The sequence below is a fragment of the Lissotriton vulgaris genome, chromosome 8 (assembly GCF_964263255.1).
Source record: "Lissotriton vulgaris chromosome 8, aLisVul1.2, whole genome shotgun sequence".
Lineage (NCBI taxonomy): Eukaryota > Metazoa > Chordata > Amphibia > Caudata > Salamandridae > Lissotriton > Lissotriton vulgaris.
Window position 1 is genome coordinate 1568160144 of NC_141696.1, and position 21415 is coordinate 1568181558.

General features: G+C 46.7%; 1 protein-coding gene across 1 annotated transcript in view; it reads right to left on the reverse strand.

Annotated features, from left to right (window-relative positions):
* Positions 1-363: 363 nt before the first annotated feature.
* WARS2 (tryptophanyl tRNA synthetase 2, mitochondrial) overlaps positions 364-21415 on the reverse strand; it is a 118808-nt gene continuing 97756 nt past the window's right edge. Inside the window, exons 5-6 of the mRNA XM_086935841.1 lie at positions 16184-16302; positions 364-1678 (exon numbers count right to left, since the gene is read on the reverse strand). Coding sequence (XP_086791967.1) covers positions 1230-1678; positions 16184-16302 — 568 coding nt within the window. The 3' untranslated portion in view covers positions 364-1229. The remainder of the gene's footprint in view (positions 1679-16183; positions 16303-21415) is intronic.

Below are 21415 nucleotides of genomic sequence, written 5' to 3' on the forward strand. Positions count from 1 at the left end.
TTAGCTTAGTATATAGCGTTCACCTTTAGGGAGGCACTGTGCACTGAGTGCAGGCAACCCTTTGTGATAGTGTTTAGGTCCCTGAAAACCAGAGCTCTCACGGGGGAGCTGTGGAGAGCAGATAAAGATTATTCAGGGGGGTGACAGCGGCTGTGCACACTGTCACCATGCACAGAGCAGGTCGGCTTTGGCGAGAACCAGTGAAAGCTTTCAACATTAGCATGGGCCGCAGAACTCCACGCTTCATGGTGCAGCAGTGAACACAGGCAGCCACAGTACACATTTTCCTTATGTACGCAGCAGTTCAAACAGAGATACATCCAAATCACATTACAGCGAATAATGGTACAACACATACAGCCAGTTCCAGATGTTTCTCTTTTACCCTTACTCAAACATTTCAAGTATGGTACAAATATTTCTGAAAAACCATTATTAATTCTTCAAAGTGCTATTAGCAAGCGATCTTTACCAGTTCATTTAGGACATTTTTACACCTTTTAACGCTTAATTTGCAGGGGAAGAAGTAACTATTCTGTAAAGTGTTGAGAAGTAACACAGTCATCTCAGATCTAAAACCACTGAAGGGTGGAGCAATGCAAAGTGCTCATCCAACAGTACAAAGTGCCATATTTCCTCAAACAGGTATCCTTTCAGTCAAGTCTTCAGGAGGGGCTGCTGAGTAACCAGGAGTAGGTCAGTCAGAGGACTCAGGGTTGTACTGCCCCCAAACCCATGTAGTGATCCTCAATGTTCAAGTGTCACCAGGAGGGAGATTTTTGTGGTTTGTGCAGAAAGGCTGTGTTTCAAAGAAAAATATATAACAGTAACTCTCCTCTGAAGCCAGTGAGACCAATGATTATGTTCAAAAGTGAAAATCTTCTGCAGGGTGAGAGATTAGGACCCAAAATATACTTTTACACTGATAGGAGCAGCAGTCAATCAAAACATTATTGTGCCCTTAGCAGATGTCGCCTTCCTCTTCCAGCCTCGAAAGGGACTACGGAGGGGGTGCAGAAACATTTTCCAGCACAATCAGGGTCCCAGTTGTTTGCTCCTGATACTACCGGCCTGCAAGACCCCGTAAGCTTGGATATTCTGTAGAGCAAGACATCAGTTTCAGACACATAATGGCGGCTGGAGAGCCCTTCTCCAGGTGTCCTGCAGGGCCACTGGTAGAGGGGAAGGAGACCATGACATCAGAGGACACATGGAATGCTCTTTGGAAGTCACCGGAAGCCAACCAGCCTCCGTACTTCCTGATACACTGGTCCCGCCAGCTCCTTGGCTTTCTCCGCTCCATGGTCGAGCATCTTCCGCAGGTATCCAGGGTCTGCCTCTAGGCGCACAATCTCGTCCCGGATTGGGGAAAGTGTTTCGATGACAGCTTCAGACACCACTTTTTTGTAGTGCTCAGTATCAAGGTCTACATTCTGGGCAACAACCTCCTCTGGGGTCAGTTTTAGCACAGCAGCGTGAATAGAGACGAGGTTGGAGACTCCGGGTCTGCCTTCAGGGTCATAGGTCACAGCAGATGTGCAGTCCGTCACTGCCTTTCGAAATTTAAGCGTGATCTCCTCTGGACTGTCCGTGATGTTCACGGTGGCAAGCTTCTGAGGGTCTGACTTGGACATCTTGACTGTGGGATCTCGGAGAGACTTCACTTTTTTTGTTGCACCTGGGGGGTAAAAGAAAGCATTTTTCAAAGTTATTTACAGAACTAAATGAAAATGATGTTGGTGAATGAGTATACGTTCTCCATCGAGCACAACAATAGCAAAACTTTAATCTGGACTCTATTTGGTGAGTATAACACTGTGTTTCCCTTAACAAAATATATATAGAGGTTTCCTTTTTATAAATCCACGTTTCACATACAATCAGTATAACAACCTTACACTTCCTTATGGGCACACAGTGACAATATTTCTAACAGCGAAGAACTTTAAGAGAATCCGCATTCAATAACACATGCCCACCTATTTCTATGACCCTCCTTTCACACCCATACACAAACTGTGCTCTCTTTCTGTGCCTTTGTACGCATACATTCCAACATTTTAAAACAGGAAAGTGGGAGGTTTTCAGAAGAGAGGAAAGAAAAAACATCCGGGGGGATATATTTTCTGCACTAACTTCTATTGGAGTTAAGGCGATTTCAGGTGAGAGGCAGCTAAAATAAAGCAATGTTTGCCTAAATAAATTGGGAGTCTTCTACCTGAATCAGATCTGGTGGCATGTGCACAACACAAAAAGTCCTCTTTCTATCCGTTTGCACCATGCACACAGTCCTATTTCCATCCCTTTGCACCATACAGAAACAGTCCTCTTTTTATGCTTGCACGACCACACAGAAGCAGTCCATGTTGCATGCCTTTGTACCCATACACACATTCCTCTCACTATCCCTTTGCATCACACACAGTCATCTTTCTATCCCTTCGCATCATACACAAACAGTCCTCTTTCTATCCCACAAGATGAAGGATGGAATGTTGCACAATGGCAAAAGGTTCACCCCCCAGTCACAGATCTGGGTTTAATCCATCGTTATTTTGCTCACCAAGCCACCCCAGTTCAGACATGGCCATATGCAAATCAGTCTTGACCCTGTGCCTCATGGGAACAGTCCAGCCCGAACTGCCAAGCCATAACTTCCATGGATCGGAATGAAGCATCCTAGGACCGGTTTCTGGCATTCCAGCCGTCTTCTGCCAGGATAGCTTGACTCCAGTGGCTTAGTGAGCACGAGACCCACGTCTGGGCATAGCCTTCCCACATAGGGTGAACAGCAAAACACACAATCCCATTGCATCACACACAAAGTCCTCTCACTATCCCTTTGCATCACACACAAAGCCCTCTTTCTATCCCTTTGCATCATACACAAAGACCTCTTTCTATCCCTTCGCATCATACACAAAGTCCTCTTACTATCCCTTTGCATCACACACAAAGTCCTCTTTCTATCCCTTTGCATCATACACAAACATTCCTCTTATTTTCCCTGCATGGCCATACACAAGCAGTCCACGTTGCGTACCCTTGCACCCATACAAACAGTCCTCTTTCTATCCCTTTGCACATGTACACAAACAGTCCTCTTTCTGTGCCTTTCCAACCATATACACACAGTCCTCTTTCTATCCCTTTGCCCCGTACAAAAAGAGACCCTTTTCTACCCCTTTGCAACCATATACACAAACAGTCCTCTTTCTATCGTTCCCCAAACACAAAGAGCCCTCTTTCTATTCCTTTGCAACCGTACACAACCAGTCCTTTTTCTATGCCTTTGCACCATAGAGTCCTCTTTTTATCTCTTTGCATCCGCACAGTCCTCTTTCAATCCCTATGCCCCATAGACAACCAGTCCTCTTTCTATCCCTTTGAACCATATACAAACAGTGCTCTTTCAATCACTTAGCAACCATACAGTTACCACACACAGTCCTCTTTCCGTGCCTTTCCACCCATATACACAATCCTCATTGTATCCCTTTGCACATGTACACAAACAGTCCTCTTTCTCTGCCTTTCAAACCATGTACACAAACAGTTCTCCTCCTATCTCTGGCCCATACACAAAGAGCACTCTTTCTATCCCTTTGCAACCGTACACAACCAGTCCTCTTTCTATCCCTATACCCCATACACAACCAGTTCTCTTTCTATCCCTATGCCCCATACACAACCAGTCATCTTTCTATCCCTATGCCCCATACACAACCAGTCATCTTTCTATCCCTATACCCCATACACAACCAGTTCTCTCTCTATCCCTATACCCCATACACAACCAGTCCTCTTTCTATCCCTATACCCCATACACAACCAGTCCTCTTTCTATCCCTATGCCCCATACACAACCAGTCCTCTTTCTATCCCTATACCCCATACACAACCAGTCCTCTTTCTATCCCTATGCCCCATACACAACCAGTCCTCTTTCTATCCCTATACCCCATACACAACCAGTCCTCTTTCTATCCCTATGCCCCATACACAACCAGTCATCTTTCTATCCCTTTGCAACAATACACAAACAGTCCTCTCTATCCCTTTGCACCCGTACACAGTCCTATTTGTATTCCTTCGCACCAATACGCACAGTCCTCTTTCTGAACCTTTGTATTCATAGAGTCCTCTTTCTGTGACTTTGCACCCACATACACACAGTCCTCTTTATGTGCCTTTGCACCCATATACACACAGTCATCTTTCTGTGCCTTTGCACCCCTATATACACAGTCATCTTTCTGTGCCTTTGCACCCATATGCACACAGTCATCTTTCTGTGCCTTTGCACCCCTATACACAGTCATCTTTCTGTGCCTTTGCACCCATATACACACAGTCATCTTTCTGTGCCTTTGCAACCATATACACACATTCATCTTTCTGTGCCTTTGCACCCATATGCACACAGTCATCTTTCTGTGCCTTTGCACCAATATACACACAGTCATCTTTCTGTGCCTTTGTCAGACCTAGGCAGCGGTTAATTTGGAAACGAATGATTGCAGATGCTGAAAGTTCAGCTCAGAAGCTTGTGGTCAACGCTTTTAAATGTTGGATCTCATTAATCCACTACTATACACACACCCCTCTTTATCTCACTCGCCAGTCCATTCCTTCTCCCTTTGTGACGGTTACTCCATACTCAATCTAATCTTCCTTTTTTCCCATTTGTGTGTTTTCCCTCTCTTGATCTAGGTCAATATCTGCTGATAACAAATAAGAAAACAAGTTACTTACCTGTAACTACAGTTATCCAGTATTGGTATCTTTCATAGATTCACATGCCTGAATCATTCCCCGTCGTCGAGGCGGGAGTCCCACGGTAAATTATATATATATAGCAGTGCCTAAAAACCATTAGTAGTAGGCTAGAAAAGGATATAGGCCCAACTAGGCCCAAAACTTAGCAGCCTATCTACCTCATTATGTAAAAAGAACTGAAAATGTAGCCTCAGCCAATCAGCTAACCTCACCCTCTAGAACCTTCCCAGCCCAGGCAGTTCTCCTCAGATTTTCCCAGCACAAGTGAGAAGTAGTATCCTATATAAGAACTGCCTAGCCGGGGAGGAGGGTGGGTGCATGTGAATCTATGAAAGATACCAATACTGGATAACTGTAGTTACAGGTAAGTAACTTGTTTTCTTATCCAGTATTGGGGTATCTTTCATAGATTCACATGCCTGAATCAGAGTAGCAAGCAGTAACAACCATAACTGTCGGTAGAGGAAGGTGGGAGACAATCCAAACCATATATCCCCACACAACCTGGAAGGTACTAGAGCAATAACATATCTCAATACATATGCAAAATCATGACAATACCTTCATATAATATGTATCTAAATATAGAACATTAAAACAGTATATTAGTAAACATGTAGCAGTAGAAAAAAGAAAAAACCATAACAGTCTGACCTCAGTGAAGAAGATGCTGCAACACTGCTTCTCCCACTGACGTATCTCCATGTAGCACCGGCTGCAGGCAATAGTGCTTCGTAAAAGTATGCACACTTTTCCATGTAGCAGCACGGCAGATGTTTTCCAGGGACACCCCTGCAAATAGGGCTGTAGACGCTGACATCATCCTGGTGGAATGCGCCTTAACCGTTCTTGTCAGGGGCTTGTTCGCTTTCTCATGACAGAAGACGATGACAGAGGAAAGCCATCTGGCTATTGTTGCCTTCGTCACTGCCTGACCACGTGTAGCTTGTCCATAAGCCACAAACAGTTGGGTAGATTTGCGTAAATCTTTTGTCTTTTGTAAATAGAATTTGAGGCATCTTTGGACATCCAAGGAATGCAGCATCCTTTCAGCTGGAGTCTTGGGGTCTGGAAAGAAAGTCTTGAGTTTCACCGGTTGGTTGATGTGAAACTGGGTCGGAACTTTGGGAATAAACTTAGGATGAGTTCTAAGTGTCACACAATCTTTTGAAAAATGTAGGAAAGGTTCTGATATAGTGAACGCTTGTATCTCACTTACTCTCCTGGTTGAAGTGAGGGCTAACAGAATAGCCACTTTCCAAGTCAAGAATTTAAGTTCCGATTTATGAATTGGTTCAAAAGGCCTTTTCAGCAACTGAGATAACACAATATTGAGATCCCACTCAGGAGGAGGAGGCCGCACTGGAGGGAAAACTCGAAACAATCCTTTAAGGAACTGTTTAATTAAAGAAGAAGAGCACAAAGATGGTTTGTTGTAACTCTTCCTGAATCTGGATATGGCAGCAAGGTGAACTTTGATAGAAGAAAAAGCGAGACCTGATCTGGCTAGAGACAGCAGATAAGGCAGAATCTTCTCTGGAGGAGCCTGTAGTGGATGGACGTCATGCTCTCCGCACCATAAACAGAATCTCTTCCATTTGAAGCGATAGGTTCTGATGGTAGACTGTGCACGAGCCTGAGATAGAACAGCTCTACAGTCTGGAGAAATCTCCAGGTCCTTAAACTCTAAGAAATCAGGAGCCAGGCGTGCAAGTGTAGCGACTGAGGATCTGGATGAAGTATTTGTCCTTCCTCTCTTGTTAGCATTGAAAGCGTCGGTTTGAGGCGCAGTGGAGGGTGATGGGAGAGTATCAGAAGCTCCTGGAACCAATACTGTCTCGGCCAGCGAGGAGCAATTAGGATTAGAGAGCAACGCTCTCTCTTCATTTTCTGTAGAACCTTTGGGATGAGAGGAATCGGTGGGAAGGCATATGCAAAGATTCCGGTCCACCTCATCAACAGGGCATTTCCTCTCGATCCTTGCTGGTGGAACCTGCTGGCAAAGTATATGCATTTGCTGTTCTGTTGCGTGGCAAACAGGTCCAGCGTTGGTGTGCCCCAGAGCTGGAAAATTGTTTCCACTTGCCGTTGTTCGAGTTACCACTCGTGACATCCTGTGAACGATCTGCTGAGATCGTCGGCCAGAGAATTCTGAATTCCCTGAACATGTTCCGCTCTGAGGGAAATTTTGTGGTGGAGTAACCATTCCCACATTTCCTGCGCTTGAAGAGACAGGGCCAGAGATTTTGTGCCCCCTTGCTTGTTTACGTAAAACATGCTGGTGGTGTTGTCCGTGCGCACCAGTACTGCAGAGCCTGCAATTCTTGGCAGGAAGGCTCGCAAGGACAGGAAAATTGCCCTCAACTCGAGGCAGTTGATGTGTTTGTGCTTGTACTGATGGGACCACCGTCCCTGCACCTGAAGGTCCTGGAGATGACCTCCCCAACCCTCCATGGAGGCATCTGTCGTTAGAGTAAATTCCGGTAGAGTCTGAAGAAAAGTGAGCCCCGGAGACAAATTGTTCTTTGCCGCCCACCACAGAAGAGCTTGTTTTATCTTGGGTGTGACCTTGATACGGTCCTCGAAAGATCCGTCTATCTGCCGCCACTGTCGATGCAATTCCTCCTGGAGAGGCCTCATTCTGAGTCGAGCCAGTGGAACTAGATGGAGTGCGGAGGAACACATCCCTAGCAGGGAAACAAACTGTCGGACCGAAAGAGACTTTTTTGACCGTATTTGACTTGCCAGCTTTGTGATCTTGTCCTGACGAATTTGGGTTAAGAAGGCCTTGCACTGAGAAGTGTCTAGTACTGCTCCCAGGAACGTCAGAATTTGTTTGGGTTGAAGTTGAGAATTTTTGGCGTTGAGGGTCAAACCCAGATTCGAGAACATTGACAGAGCACTCTTGACCGACTGCCTTGTTGAAGTCCTCGTCGGACTCTTTATTAACCAATCGTCGAGGTACGGGAACACTTGGATTCCCTGTGACCTCAACGCAGCTGCAACTGGGACTAGAGTCTTGGTAAAGATTCTTGGTGCAGACTTCAGGCCGAAAGGGAGCACCTTGAATTGAAAATGGACACCAGCCACTGTGAATCTCAGATACTTGCGGTGGTTTGGATGAATTGGAATGTGGAAGTAAGCGTCTTCCATATCCAGGGAAGCCATGAAATCTCCCTCCATGAGGCAATTGAGGACATCCGTGAGTGTCACCATGCGGAAACTCTGCTTTTTCAGATATTTGTTTAAGTTTCGTAGATCCAGAATTGGACGCCACTCTCCTGAAACCTTTTCCACAAGGAAGAAGCGAGAATAAAACCCCTGATTTTTCTGGGATGTTGGGACTTTCTCTATCGCATTTTTGTGCAGCATTTTCATGGCTTCCATGTATAACAAATGAAGACGAGGAGGGGAGGGACCCCTGGGCGGTAATGTTGGAGGTTTCTGCAAGAACTCCAGAGTGTGTCCGTGTTTGACTATGTCCAGAACCCACTGATCTGAAGTTATCTTCCGCCACTGTTGATAAAAGGCGGAAATCTTGGCGCCCACGGGGAGGGAGGGAAAGGAGGATGGTGTCCGGCAAAACTCACTGGCGTTTATTTGAATCACGTCCCTGGTAGTTAGAACGTCGTTTCCCTCCTTGACGAGAGAAACCCGCTGACGATGACTGCCGATAGGACTGCTGGTAGTACGGCTTATTTTGAGGTTGATACTGGCGGTTTTGCTGATTTTGATAATGTCCTCTTGATGAAAAACCACGGCCTCTTGCTCCTCTGAAAAAACCTCGCTTATACTGTAGTGCACCAAGCGATTTGGCCGTATCAGTATCCGTTTTTATCGCAAGCAATGCTTCATCTATGTGCTTGCCAAACAATAACTCGCCATTATAGGCCATGTCCAGTATTTTGGTCTGGACCTCAGGTCTGAAAGAAGTCGCCTTGAGCCATCCTTGCCGTCTGAGAACTGCCGCTCCGGCCAATTGTCTAAAGGCTGTATTAGATACATCGAGGGCGCAATCGATAATCTCAGAAGCTGCCCTCTCGCCTTCCAAGACAACCTTCCTGACCTCTTCAACACGGTCATCGGGAACCAAATTGATGAACTCCGACAGATCTGACCACATTTGTCGGTCGTACCGTGCTAAAATTGCCAAAGAATTAGCAATCTTGACAGTAGCAGCGGCATTAGCCGAGAACTTCTTTCCAATTGCATCCAATCTCCTGCCCTCTTTGTCTGGAGGCGTTGAAAGTGGTGCAACCGGATTTTTGGATCGTTGTTGAGCCGCTTGTGAAATCACTGAGTCAGGACGCGGATGACCAATCAAACATGAAGGAGTGTCCGGTGGTGCTCGGTACTTCTTGTCGACTCTTGGAAGAACCGCCGGGATGGAAGCTGGCGTCTTCATAATATCAATCCCTTCTTTCCAGATATAGTCAATGATAGGGATAGATCTGGACACCCTTCTATACCCTTCTTTGAAATCATGAAGAAAACAGTCGGTTTGTTCAACCGAAACTGTGATTGCAAATCGAGCAGCTGCCCGGTGCATGATGTTATGAAAACCTCCTATGTCTTCTGGCGGAGAATCTGAAGGTTTTGGCAGATTTGGAGAGGGCATAGGAATGACGTAATCATTCCATGGTTCCGTAGGCGTGGAATCCGGAAGTTCCCCATCCTCCCTTTCATCCTCATCTGGAGATGAGATGTCAACATCCTGACCTCCAGTCCCGGGGTCAACATCCTGCCTTGGAGAGTGTGAAGGATGTGGCGGTGGATTTACTGGCATGTCCTCCGGCACAGTATTAGGAGTAGGCAGAGTTGGTGGAAACCTCTGACGATAATCGGCCAGCATGGCCTGCAAATCCTGTACTAGAACAGACGGAAGACGAGTCGTGTCTTCTGTGTGTTGTTGCTCCTGATGATAAGGAGTAGCTAAATTTTCCTGATAGTAATGAACCTCATCATCATCCTCATCCTCTTGATATTTTATGTGCAACTGGGAAGGGTGATGGGCCACTCCAAAAGGATCATCATCATCATCCTCTTCATTATCCGAATCTGCCTCCACGTAATTTTCCAAGATATGCGAAGGCAAGAGGGGAGACAAATGAGAGTAACTCTGTCTCTGAAACGATTTCATCTGAAAATGGGTATACTGCACCCTAACCGGAGATGTGGGCAATAAATACGTAGACGGCACATTCAAAGATGCCAGCGCTGCTGTCGATGGCAAAAGTGAGACAGATGTGTGAGTTGCCGATATTGTCGTCGACGGTATCGTCACAGGGATTGTAATCATGGATGAAGACTTCTTGGAAGGCGTCCTAGTAGACGGATCCGTCGACGGACTCCTCGTCGTCGAGCTAGTCGTCGACGGAGCTGAAACCTTCGTCGACGTGTTTGTCGTCGACGGGCCTGTCGTCGACGGGGTCTTCGTCGACGAGCCTTTCGTCGACGGGCCCTTCATCGACGGGCCCTCCGTCGACGGGGTCTTCGTCGACGGGATCTTCGTCGACGGGGTCTTCGTCGACGGGGTCTTCGTCGACGGGGTCTTCGTCGACGGGATAGTGGAAGTCTTCGTCGACGGGGGAGCCGTCGACGAGAGCGTCGACGGAAGCGATGACGAACGCTTCAAAGATGGTGACTTGGTCGTCGACGGTAGACTCGTCGACGACGCGCTTTTCTTTGACGATCTTGTCTCAGAAGAAGAGGCCATGACGGACATCACAGGAGAAGTAATTGCTGAGGTGGTAACAGTATTTGAAGAAGTAGAAGACTTAGAATAGGTGGTAACAGTGAGAGAAGACACTAAAGTGACAGCTTTAGTGCGGACTGTACTCACAGTAGAAGACTCTGTTGACGCAGCACTCCTTGTGGATTCAGAGGGTTTATGAGAGAACTTAGGTTTTTTTTAATCTCTCAGGGGAACACCCCTCTTTGGAACTGGCTCTCTTACTTGAAGTAGAGGCTCTGTCCTCGTCATCTCTGACAGACGACTTCAGCCACAAAAGAACTCTCGCCTCTCTATCCCTTTTGGTCTTAGGAGGGAAGGTTCGACATATCCTGCAATCCTTCACAACATGTGAAGGATGCAAACAATAAATACAGTCCGAGTGCTCGTCGTCCACGTGAACTCTCTTCTTGAAGCATGAAGCACAGGCCTTGAATAAAGCCTTCTTTTCCGACATCTTGAAAGAATTGAAGAAATTTCTGAAGAAAACTGAGTAGGCATTCAGGGAGACTCCCTTACACACGAAGTGCGGTGAAAATCTGAGGAGAACTGCCTGGGCTGGGAAGGTTCTAGAGGGTGAGGTTAGCTGATTGGCTGAGGCTACATTTTCAGTTCTTTTTACATAATGAGGTAGATAGGCTGCTAAGTTTTGGGCCTAGTTGGGCCTATATCCTTTTCTAGCCTACTACTAATGGTTTTTAGGCACTGCTATATATATATAATTTACTGTGGGACTCCCGCCTCGACGACGGGGAATGATTCAGGCATGTGAATCTATGAAAGATACCCCAATACTGGATAAGTGACAAGTCCCCAAAATTAGTGCTGGTGGTCCCAACCGCCACAAATTAAGCAGTGGGCCTAGGGCAGTTGATCATGGAAGGTCAATTTCACCATCAACCCTGCTGGTCACTTGCTGCTGAATACCCCATAAAACACACCTGCTCGCTGCAACTATTATTGTGCAAAATAAGCACCCCGCAACTCCCCAAACGCCATTGCATTTACGTAGCTCTGTGCAGAGACTTATCTGGTCTATTACCTCACTCTAGGAAAGCATGCAGGAGCATGTATTTGATTGCACTGACATGTGTATAGCACTTTTCTACTCCTTGAACGTCTCAAAGCACATTCCGAGTGGTTAAGTAAGCATAGTGCCTAATAGCCTTACAAAATCGTGAAACATTTCAACGTTCATTAGGTTTTGGGTGCCTTTCAGGATACACGGCTGAAAGGGAGCTTTTTAAAAAAAGTTTGGCCTATGGGACGTTGGGTGAGGTACTTGAGTGTTGAAGCAAGTAAGGAAGCACAGTACGTCTAATTGTCACTGCATAGAATAGATGTAGTTTTGCATTGAGGCACCTGGTATCTCTGAGAGAACTGCATCATACGTACAAGCGATCATTGAGGTTTATCGGTTTGGTTTTCCAGAGTGAGTTATATCAGGAGTCCACCCAGAAGGGACAGAGGAACAGCTCTAGTGGATCATTGCTTAGGAAGTATCATTATAGAGTCTACCCATGAGCGACAGAGGACAAACTCCATCAGGGATACAGTTAAGCTGCCCAAGACTATCTTAAGGACCCACCCAGAAGCGAGAGAAGGTAAGCCCCACTGGGAACCTGTTAAGCTGCAAGAAGTACTATACGGGGTAACTAGTTACCAAGTTCACCGCAGGGAGTGTATGAGTCCACCAGAAGAGACAGAAGACCAACCTCTCAGGACGCGCCGGTATAGGATTAAAGTACATAGGTCTACGCGTGATGTGGAAGACTCAATCCGAGATCCTGCCGTACTACTAAAGTTAGCTGAGTGGTGTGCCACTCACCTTATTTGAGATGGGAGAGTGGAAACAGTCTTGTGATACTCAGCTATTAAAATTAAAAATTAAAATAAATAACAAACACACTAGATTCTGTTGTTTTCAGAAATTATCGTGCTAGTTCCCAGGTTCCTTTCTGCATGAAAACTACTGAAGATGTAGCACCTACTCACCCGAAGGAGTATTATTTCTCCCAACTCCTTGCTTGACCCTCTCCGGGGGATTCCGTCCTTATCATGGCACAGAAGTGGCTCTGGTCACAGTTCGGAATGAACTATGAATCATCAAGGAGGTATCATATCCTTTCCAATTTTATTAGATCTATCTGCGGCCTCTGACATGATGTGCTAGGATATTTTATTGACAAGACTTCCTGATATTATTATTAAGGGTTCAGTGTTTAAATAATTTTTATTAATTAATGGCTAGCACTTAACTGATCCGACTGGATTCTCTGCGCTACTTTTCTTATGAATTGCAATATGGTGTCCCACAAGGGTCTACTTTGAGCCTAACCCTATTTAATTTGTATGTTGCTCTCTTAGTAGCCTTGATTAGGGAATTTAGACTATCCTGTGCGCTATGCAGACGAAATGCACCTCATCCTGGATTGGATGGTCTGGGAGCAGAGTCCGCTGCTGACTTTTCCACGGGTCTAGAAGCAGTTGCAGGCTGGACATCTAAGAATGCCTGAGAGCAAATTCAATGTTCCCCTGAACTTCTAGATGGAGGCCACAGAACCAATCAGCTGGTGGCCTGATTTCATGTCAAGACCGGACGTTAGCATCATGCACAACCTTTTATTGCCACTCCAAACTGCAGCACTTTAAAGCATATTTTAAGCACACCTAAAATTCCAGAATTCGAACTCAATGTCAGTCTGAACACAGCACCCACCTTCGTCTTTTATTTGCTGCTCCCGTCAGTTAGGTATCTGCTAGCACTTGCTTTATTTTTCATATATATTGTATTAATGTTTACTCGTATTTTACTTATATTGTATTAATGTTTATGTTTTCATAATTTAAGTTTTAAGCAGTGTTTATCAGATGTTTGTATTTAATGGCAGCATGATGTTTTATCCCAACTTATGGGAATAACTGTAGTTGGAATTTATTTATTTAGTGATACGATATTTAAGTGAAGTAGGTAAGATGAAAAAAAATATATATTTTTTCATGATATTGATGGAGATGGGATCTGCCGTGACTATGGCAATATCATCAGCATATGCTAATGTTTTTGTAGCATAGCCCTGTGATATAATAGGTGTTATATTGCTGTTTTTCTCGAGATAGTGAATAAAGGAGTCTATGTATATTGCAAAGAGCAATGGGGAGCATGGGCACCCCTGGCGAGTTCCCTGGAAATAATAATTTCCTTGGTTAAGCTTCCATTAACGGAAACAACGGCCCTAGGATTGATAAACATTGTATAAATTTAGTCCGAAATCCCATCATCACCATTGCTTTCCAGAGAAACTGCCAGGAGACCCTATCAAGCCTTCTCTGCATCGAGCAGAATTAGGGCCATAGGGTCTCCTGTAGTTTCTGTTCCATCAAAGAGCGTAATCACTCTCTGGATATGATTTATCGTTGACCTTCCAGGAACAAAACCGTGCTGGCTATTGGCTATTACCTGGTGTATTATAGGTGCAATTCGGTTTGCCAAGACTTTAGAAAATATTTTCGAGTCAGCATTTATTGGAGTTATAGGACGATAAGACCCTAGATGTTCTGGGGGTTTCCCTTTTTTAGCAAAAATTACGATTTTGGCTCTGGACCAAGAGTTGGGCGGTTCACCCCCAGAGAAGATATGGATAATTAGATCACTTAAAACATGTTTAATTTCATCTATGAATGTCTCTTGGTTTTTTAATCAATTTGGAGTACTCAATTCTGGAACCCTGTGAAGATTTGGAATTTCTTGGCATTCATGTGAATATTTAACAAGCAGATTTGCGTATGCCAGGAAGGAAGGTTATAAAAACAGAGGTGAAACAGATTTTGAAGAAGTTTTATTTCCTTGCGAGCTTTAGCAAGGATAATCTATTTGTTTTCCTCTTCAATTCAGGATTTTATTCTGGGACCGCTTAATTACAGAGGTTTGCAGAGGTTGGGGGCAGAAGGTCTAAGGAAGGGATTGTGGTATGGAGATCTGGTTCAGATTTCTGCGGAAGCACAGGAAAAGTTAGCTTGGTGGCTGGAGAATTTAGAAGTGTGGAATGGCAGAGCAATTTTTGTAATATCTCCAGATTTTGTTCCGGAGACGGATAAGAGCTTTTCTGGTTGGGGGGCTTGTTTGGAACAAGAAGTAACAGGTGGTAGGTAAATGGTCATAAAGGAAAGTCACCACGATATAAATGGTTTAGAGATGAAGGCAGGCCTTTTAGCATTGCAGAGTTTTGGGGAAAAATTGAAGAATTGCAATGTTATACTGAAGATGGACAATGTATTAGCAGTTGGTTATATAAATTGTTTGGGTGGCAGCAAATCATATAGTTTAACTCAGGAAGTGAAAGAGATATGGAGCTTTTGTATAGAACAGAAATTAGGTTTGCAGGCAGAGTATCTTCCATGTCTGTTTGACACGGCAGCAGATTGGAATTCAAGGTATCTCCGAGATTACAGCAACTTTAAGTTGAGTGTGAACGTGTTTAGAAGAATTCAAAATGTTTGGGGTCCCTTAGAGGTGGATCTGTTTGCCTTGAGGTTAACTTTCCATTTGCCTCGGTATTTCAGATGGAGAGCGGATCCTCAGGCAGAAGTCCTGGATGATTTTCAGGAGGTTTGGAAGAATCTACAGGGTTATGCTTTTCCTCAGTTTTCTATGATACAGAGAGTGCTGTTAACGGCGAGGAGGCAGAAATATTGTTTAGATGACTCCATTTTGGACAGCACAACCTTGGTTTCCAGGTTTACATGGAGTTGGTAGTAGAAGAACCGCATTTGATTACTGTCAGAGGAGATGTTAACAGGACCAGGTGGAGAGATTAATTTTGTTAATTCTGGAGGAACCTTCTGGTTTGGAAGATTTCAGGGGAGCAAACCAGTTTAAAGTTCTTTCAGAGCAGGCTCAAAAGTTGCTCAAGGAATCGGGGGCACTGGGACAAGGAAGAGATATATTAGAGATGGGAGGAAATGGGTTGGTGCTTGGTGAGAGATGTGGATACTCCCATAGTATTAATTATCTATCAAATTTGTTAGAGTAGGGTCTTTCTTATAGGACTATTAATGGTCATAGGTCGGCGGCAGCAGCAGGCCATGACGCAGTTGAAGGAATATTCCATAGGAAGGCATGTTTTGGTTTGTAGAGTGATAAAGGCTCAAGTTACGGAGGCCTCCTAAACCTAATTCAGTTATTTGTGGGACGTGAATTTAGTTTTAAAAAGGGTAGAAAGTTGGCCTTCTAATTCTTTTTTTGTCCTTACAGCAGGTGAGTAGCAAGTTGCAAAGATTTTAGGTCTATTCTCTTTCAGGAGGGTACCTGCTTTGGAGGTAAGTAATAGACTTAACTAAAAAGGGGTGATAATTCACATTTCGAAAAGAACAAAGACAATGCGATCTTCAATTTTTTACACTAGGTTTGAGGACCATCCACAATTGTGTGTTGTACGATGTTTGGATGCGTAGGAGAGTAGGATGGCCGAAATCAGAAAGGATAGAGTAAATCAATTTGTGAGCTGCTCCAATCAAGATTCTCTAACTGCACCATTTGGGATCACTGAACTACTGCCATTAGGTCTATTTAAAGAGGCTCTTTGCAAAGCACAGGTTTGGATAGTCTAGGTGAGACAGGTATTGGATATATTGCAATTCATCTACAATGCAGCAATGTGCTTGAGGACTTACTCAGTATTGCCTTTGGAACTGGAAAGAAGTCACCGTATCTTTTGTTGAAGATTCTTGCGGTTTCCTGGGACAGTTCCATGTGAGTCACTTGATCGTCTCCCACTGGAACATGTGTGGACCTTTAAAGAAAAAGAAAAAGAGCGATACACAAGAAGCGGTAAGACCGAGGCAGCCACAGGAAGATACAAGGAAGCAAATCACATTTTTTTACATTTTCCATATTCCATCTACTTGGACAAGTAGTACCGTACCCCAGACCGAGGCAAGTATGGCCCTAAATACACTGTACTAGTGCCAAACAAGGATATGTTTTAAACTGAATGACTGAGTGGCTATTTGAGCAGTGCACTAACACCCAGAGACTTTGATGCCAGGAGAGGAGGTTAAGAAGAACCCCGGACTACAGAACAATTGATACATGGAGTCGCCAAATGAGAACTACAACAGAACAAGGTCCCCTAGTGACCTGCTAATAAAGAAAGACATTTTATATCTCTACTTGGGTTGCTTTTAGACTGCGTTTTCATTGGAGTTTCAGGGTGCTGAATAACCATAGAACTACAACACAATACCAAAGGGGTGAACTGAATAAATTAGTAACATCCAAAAGTGATTGCCATTTGATTTATGAGATCTCTAATTAAAAAAGTTAAAAGAGCAATTAAAAAGATAAAACGTGCTGTATCAAAAACATATACCCCAATTTGATTACAAAGAAAGGCCCACCAAGCAAGCTAAGCATCAAAAATCGATCAATATACAGTGTTAAAAAAAAGACATTAAATTATTGTTTTAAAACAGACAAAAAGATTGAATAGAAGACATGCAGGGTGCTGAGGCTGTCACGCACACGGGTGTCCAAATTCAGTTAAATGGGCGATCACCGAGTTATGCAGCAAAAACACAGAGCAGGACACTTCTGCAAGGATCAACGGCTCATGCTGGAGGTGGTAAAGAAAGGGCCCAACTGTGAACAGGTGGCAGAATGTCCACAAATGTTGTGTCCTTGCAGGGGGGCAGGTGCACCAAAGGCTCAGCTCGTAACATTCGCTGTGCAAAGTCGGTCTACCAAGTATTGTATTTCAGAGGAAGCTTTCTTTTCCACGCGCTTGAAGAGCAGAACAGCTGTAGCGGGCACGCGCATCTGCTGAAGGTCCGAGTGTCTCATGAGCAGGTTAAAAAGAGGGAAGTGTACAGAGTGGGTGTTGTGGCAATGATGGTATAAAAGAGGGTGAAAGCGGTTTTGCAGCAGATTGGCAGAGAAACGGACAAAGCCATCAGTTTGGCTGATAACGCAGCGAGTTGACTAATAGAAACAACAAACAACGATATTAAATGTGGGATTGTAAAGAAGCAAATCTATTCTGGTCCCTCTCTCAGAACCAAAACAGTGTTCAAGGTCCAGAACTGCTCCATCACCAGTGAGCTGGCGACGCCCCATCGGCAGACGTCCTGCATCTCTCCATCGTCAGAGGGCCGGCGCCACTCCATCGCCAGAGGGCCGGCACCCCTCCATCGCCAGAGGGCCGGCGTTGCTCCATTGCCAGAGGGCCGGCACCGCTCCATCGCCAGAGGGCCGGCGCCGCTCCATCGCCAGAGGTCTGGCGCCCTGCCAGAGGTCCTGCACTCCTCAATCGCCAGAGGGCCGACGCCTCTTCATCGCCAGAGGGCCGACGCTGCTCCATTGCCAGAGGGCCGGCGCCGCTCCATCGCCAGAGGGCCAGCGCCGCTCCTTCACCAGAGGGTCGGCGCCGCTCCATCGCCAGAGGGTCGGCGCCGCTCCATCGCCAGAGGGCCGGCGTTGCTCCATTGCCAGAGGGCCGGCACCGCTCCATCGCCAGAGGGCCGGCGCCGCTCCATCGCCAGAGGGCCAGCGCCGCTCCTTCACCAGAGGGTCGGCGCCGCTCCATCGCCAGAGGGTCGGCGCCGCTCCATCGCCAGAGGGCCGGCGTTGCTCCATTGCCAGAGGGCCGGCACCGCTCCATCGCCAGAGGGCCGGCGCCGCTCCATCGCCAGAGGTCTGGCGCCCTGCCAGAGGTCCTGCACTCCTCAATCGCCAGAGGGCCGACGCCTCTTCATCGCCAGAGGGCCGACGCTGCTCCATTGCCAGAGGGCCGGCGCCGCTCCATCGCCAGAGGGCCAGCGCCGCTCCTTCACCAGAGGGTCGGCGCCGCTCCATCGCCAGAGGGTCGGCGCCGCTCCATCGCCAGAGGGTCGGCGCCGCTCCATCGCCAGAGGGTCTCTGCCGCTCCATCGCCAGAGGGTCTGCGCCGCTCCATCGCCAGAGGGTCAGCGCCGCTCCATCGCCAGAGGGTCAGTGCCGCTCCATCGCCAGAGGTCTGGCGCCCCGCCAGAGGTCCTGCACCCCTCAATCGTCAGAGGGCTGGCGCCGCTCCATCGCCAGAGGTCCTGCACCCCTCCATCGCCAGAGGGCCGGCGCCGCTCCTTCGCCAGAGGGCCGGCGCCGCTCCTTCGCCAGAGGGCCTGCACCTCTCCATCGCCATAGGGCCGGCGCTGCTCCATCGCCAGAGGGCCGGCGCCGCTCCTTCGCCAGAGGGCCGGCGCCGCTCCTTCGCCAGAGGGCCTGCACCTCTCCATCGCCAGAGGGCCGGCGTTGCTCCATCGCCAGAGGGCCGGCGTTGCTCCATCGCCAGAGGGCCGGCGTTGCTTCATCGCCAGAGGGCCGGCGTTGCTCCATCGCCAGAGGGCCGGCGCCGCTCCTTCGCCAGAGGGCCGGCGCCGCTCCATCGCCAGAGGTCTGGCGCCCCGCCAGAGGTCCTGCACCCCTCTATCGCCAGAGGGCCGGCGCCGCTTCATCGCCAGAGGGCCGACGCCGCTCCATCGCCATAGGGCCGGCACCCCTCCATTGCCAGAGGTCGTGCGTTCGGCACCACATAGGGAATATAATGTTCCAACTGGTGCGATTTTAAGCCCAGCGTGTACAAGTCTCAAGAGTCCTGCAGACAAACACTTTCACTATGTAACTTCAAACTCAGATGGTTTCAGGTGCCCAAATCTCATTGGCTACTTGATATGAATTTCAAGGTTTGGTTGCTAGTCGGATACATCTGTCCCTTGGATTTCCTGCTCTCTGCACTTTGAAGGGAAAGAGGTGGCGTAGAAAGAGTAGGCCCATATAAGCTAGTCTTGGAGATAACATACTTCCGATTATCCAATAAAAATAGGAGGACGTTCAGCTCATTAGCAAGCAAAGGGTTCTTCTTGGGTTTGAGTAAGATGCAGTTTTAGGCAGACCGGTCTCAGGGACGTTCATCTGCAGATGTGTTAGTACAAAAGTGAGTTCAAGTCAGGGTGTCACATGGAGGGCAAGGCACACGAGCAACATTTAAGGTAAAGCACACGCTACTACTTCGAACTTTCATAAAGAAATCGACTACCAGCAAGGAGGTACGATTTCAAACTTTATTCAACAGCACACATGCCTGCCAGCATATGTACATCCACATGTCCATTAATATGTGTATGCCCTAAGGCGGACAGACACCTGGAGCCTACAAGCCAATCCTGAGCGCCTGGGAGCTGTAGGAGGCACTAGAACTGACCATCTCCATAACTATAAACAATTCAGGCTTTTGGCTGTGGCAAGCTACAGGAGCAAGAGGGTTATCGCACTTTTGGAACCGTCTCTAGAATCCCGCAAACGAGCGCTAGGAAGACTAAAAGCACTGGAGAGCATCAACATCGAAGACTCGGACTCCGCCCTCACATTCACAGCCTCTCCCATGTAGAACAGTTTGGTTGTGACTATTTCTTCTACTTCTTGCAGTGTTGTCTCTGGCCGCTCATTTTGGTGAATGAATTTAGACTACCAGTGACTTTTACACCCACACTGGGACTATGAGCACATTTAGACATTTTTGCTTTAAACCTTAAAAATATATATTTCTGAATCTATTAATAGGTTTCAAACCATTTTTGTGACACTTGCCCATTTTTCTTTTTTTAAATGGTTTTAGGATTTTGTTGTGTTTTTCTCTTTAATATTGGGTATCCCCTCCCAAATTAATAGCTCAATTTCTGACATCTAGCTGCCTCCTCAGGGATGTAGGGTTTATCATCTTTACAGACGCACTGAGGACTGAAAAAGGTACCGGATTTCGGTCTCCATGTAGATCGATATCAAGGGGCACAATCGTCTTTAAACTGATTATGGAGCAGACAGGCTTGTCGGACAGGAGCAACGAGGAGCCATGGTGCGTGGGCAGTTTTTGAGCTACTGCCCATTTGTTTCACCATGCAGGCTGGACCACCAGAGGGAGACAAGTTGCACTTTAAGCAACTAAATAAATCTGCTCCGAAGTAAATTGTTTAAAGTTTGACATTTTTTCTTATTTTGTATTTTTATTACAATAATAGATGAGTGAAGGGCCATTTGAATTTCACCACCACTGACCAGAAGGAAATTTAACAGGGTTCAATGACATTTGATTCTCATTTCTTATGTGAAGTGTGTTTTTATAGCGTGCTCACCTCCCACGAGGGTATCCAGGTGCTCGGAGGCAGGCCTGTGAAGCCAGTCCTGTAAGACTTACTCGAAACGGCCGGCCTTCAGATTCTTGCAAAGTCCAGAGGAGAGGGAAAGTCTGATGTGTTGTGGGAGGCCGATCCTGGCTTTAGATGCCAGGTACGAGAAGGGGCGGCCCCTTGCCCTGCCTCTGTGTGCGCGTGCATGTGTGCTAGTGACCAGGCGCGCAACACCCATTGAACTCACCGGGCTTCGCCCCCCCCCCCGTCGTGTGTGGCAGCCCGGGAGGAGACAGATCCCGGGCACACACAGAGCCGCACCCAAACGTTACACAGGTCTTTAAAAGGCCATTTGAATGCTAATTAGGCCCTGTAGTTGTTTCACCCCCTTCTAAGAGCCCCTGCAGCTCCACTCTGCCTACTGATTGAAGGTTTAGCCCCCCCGAAATTTGGCTCTAGTTGCGCCTCTGCTAGTGAAAGACTGACAGAGGGAGGTCTTTGGACAGTTGGTGAATACAGGTGTTCATGTAGGCAGGGACAGTGCTGCGGAGTGCTTTTTAGGTGTGGGTGAGGAGTTTGAAGTGCATCGGGAGCCAGTGGAGTTCCTTATGATGCGGCGCGGCGTGGGAGGATGAGGACGAGTTTCCTGCGTGCAGAGTGGTCTCAGTCTAGTCTGCTGGTGATGAGGGCTTGGGTTAATGTTTTTCCTGGTGTTGTCTGATAGTCACTTGAAGATTGTCTGAAGCA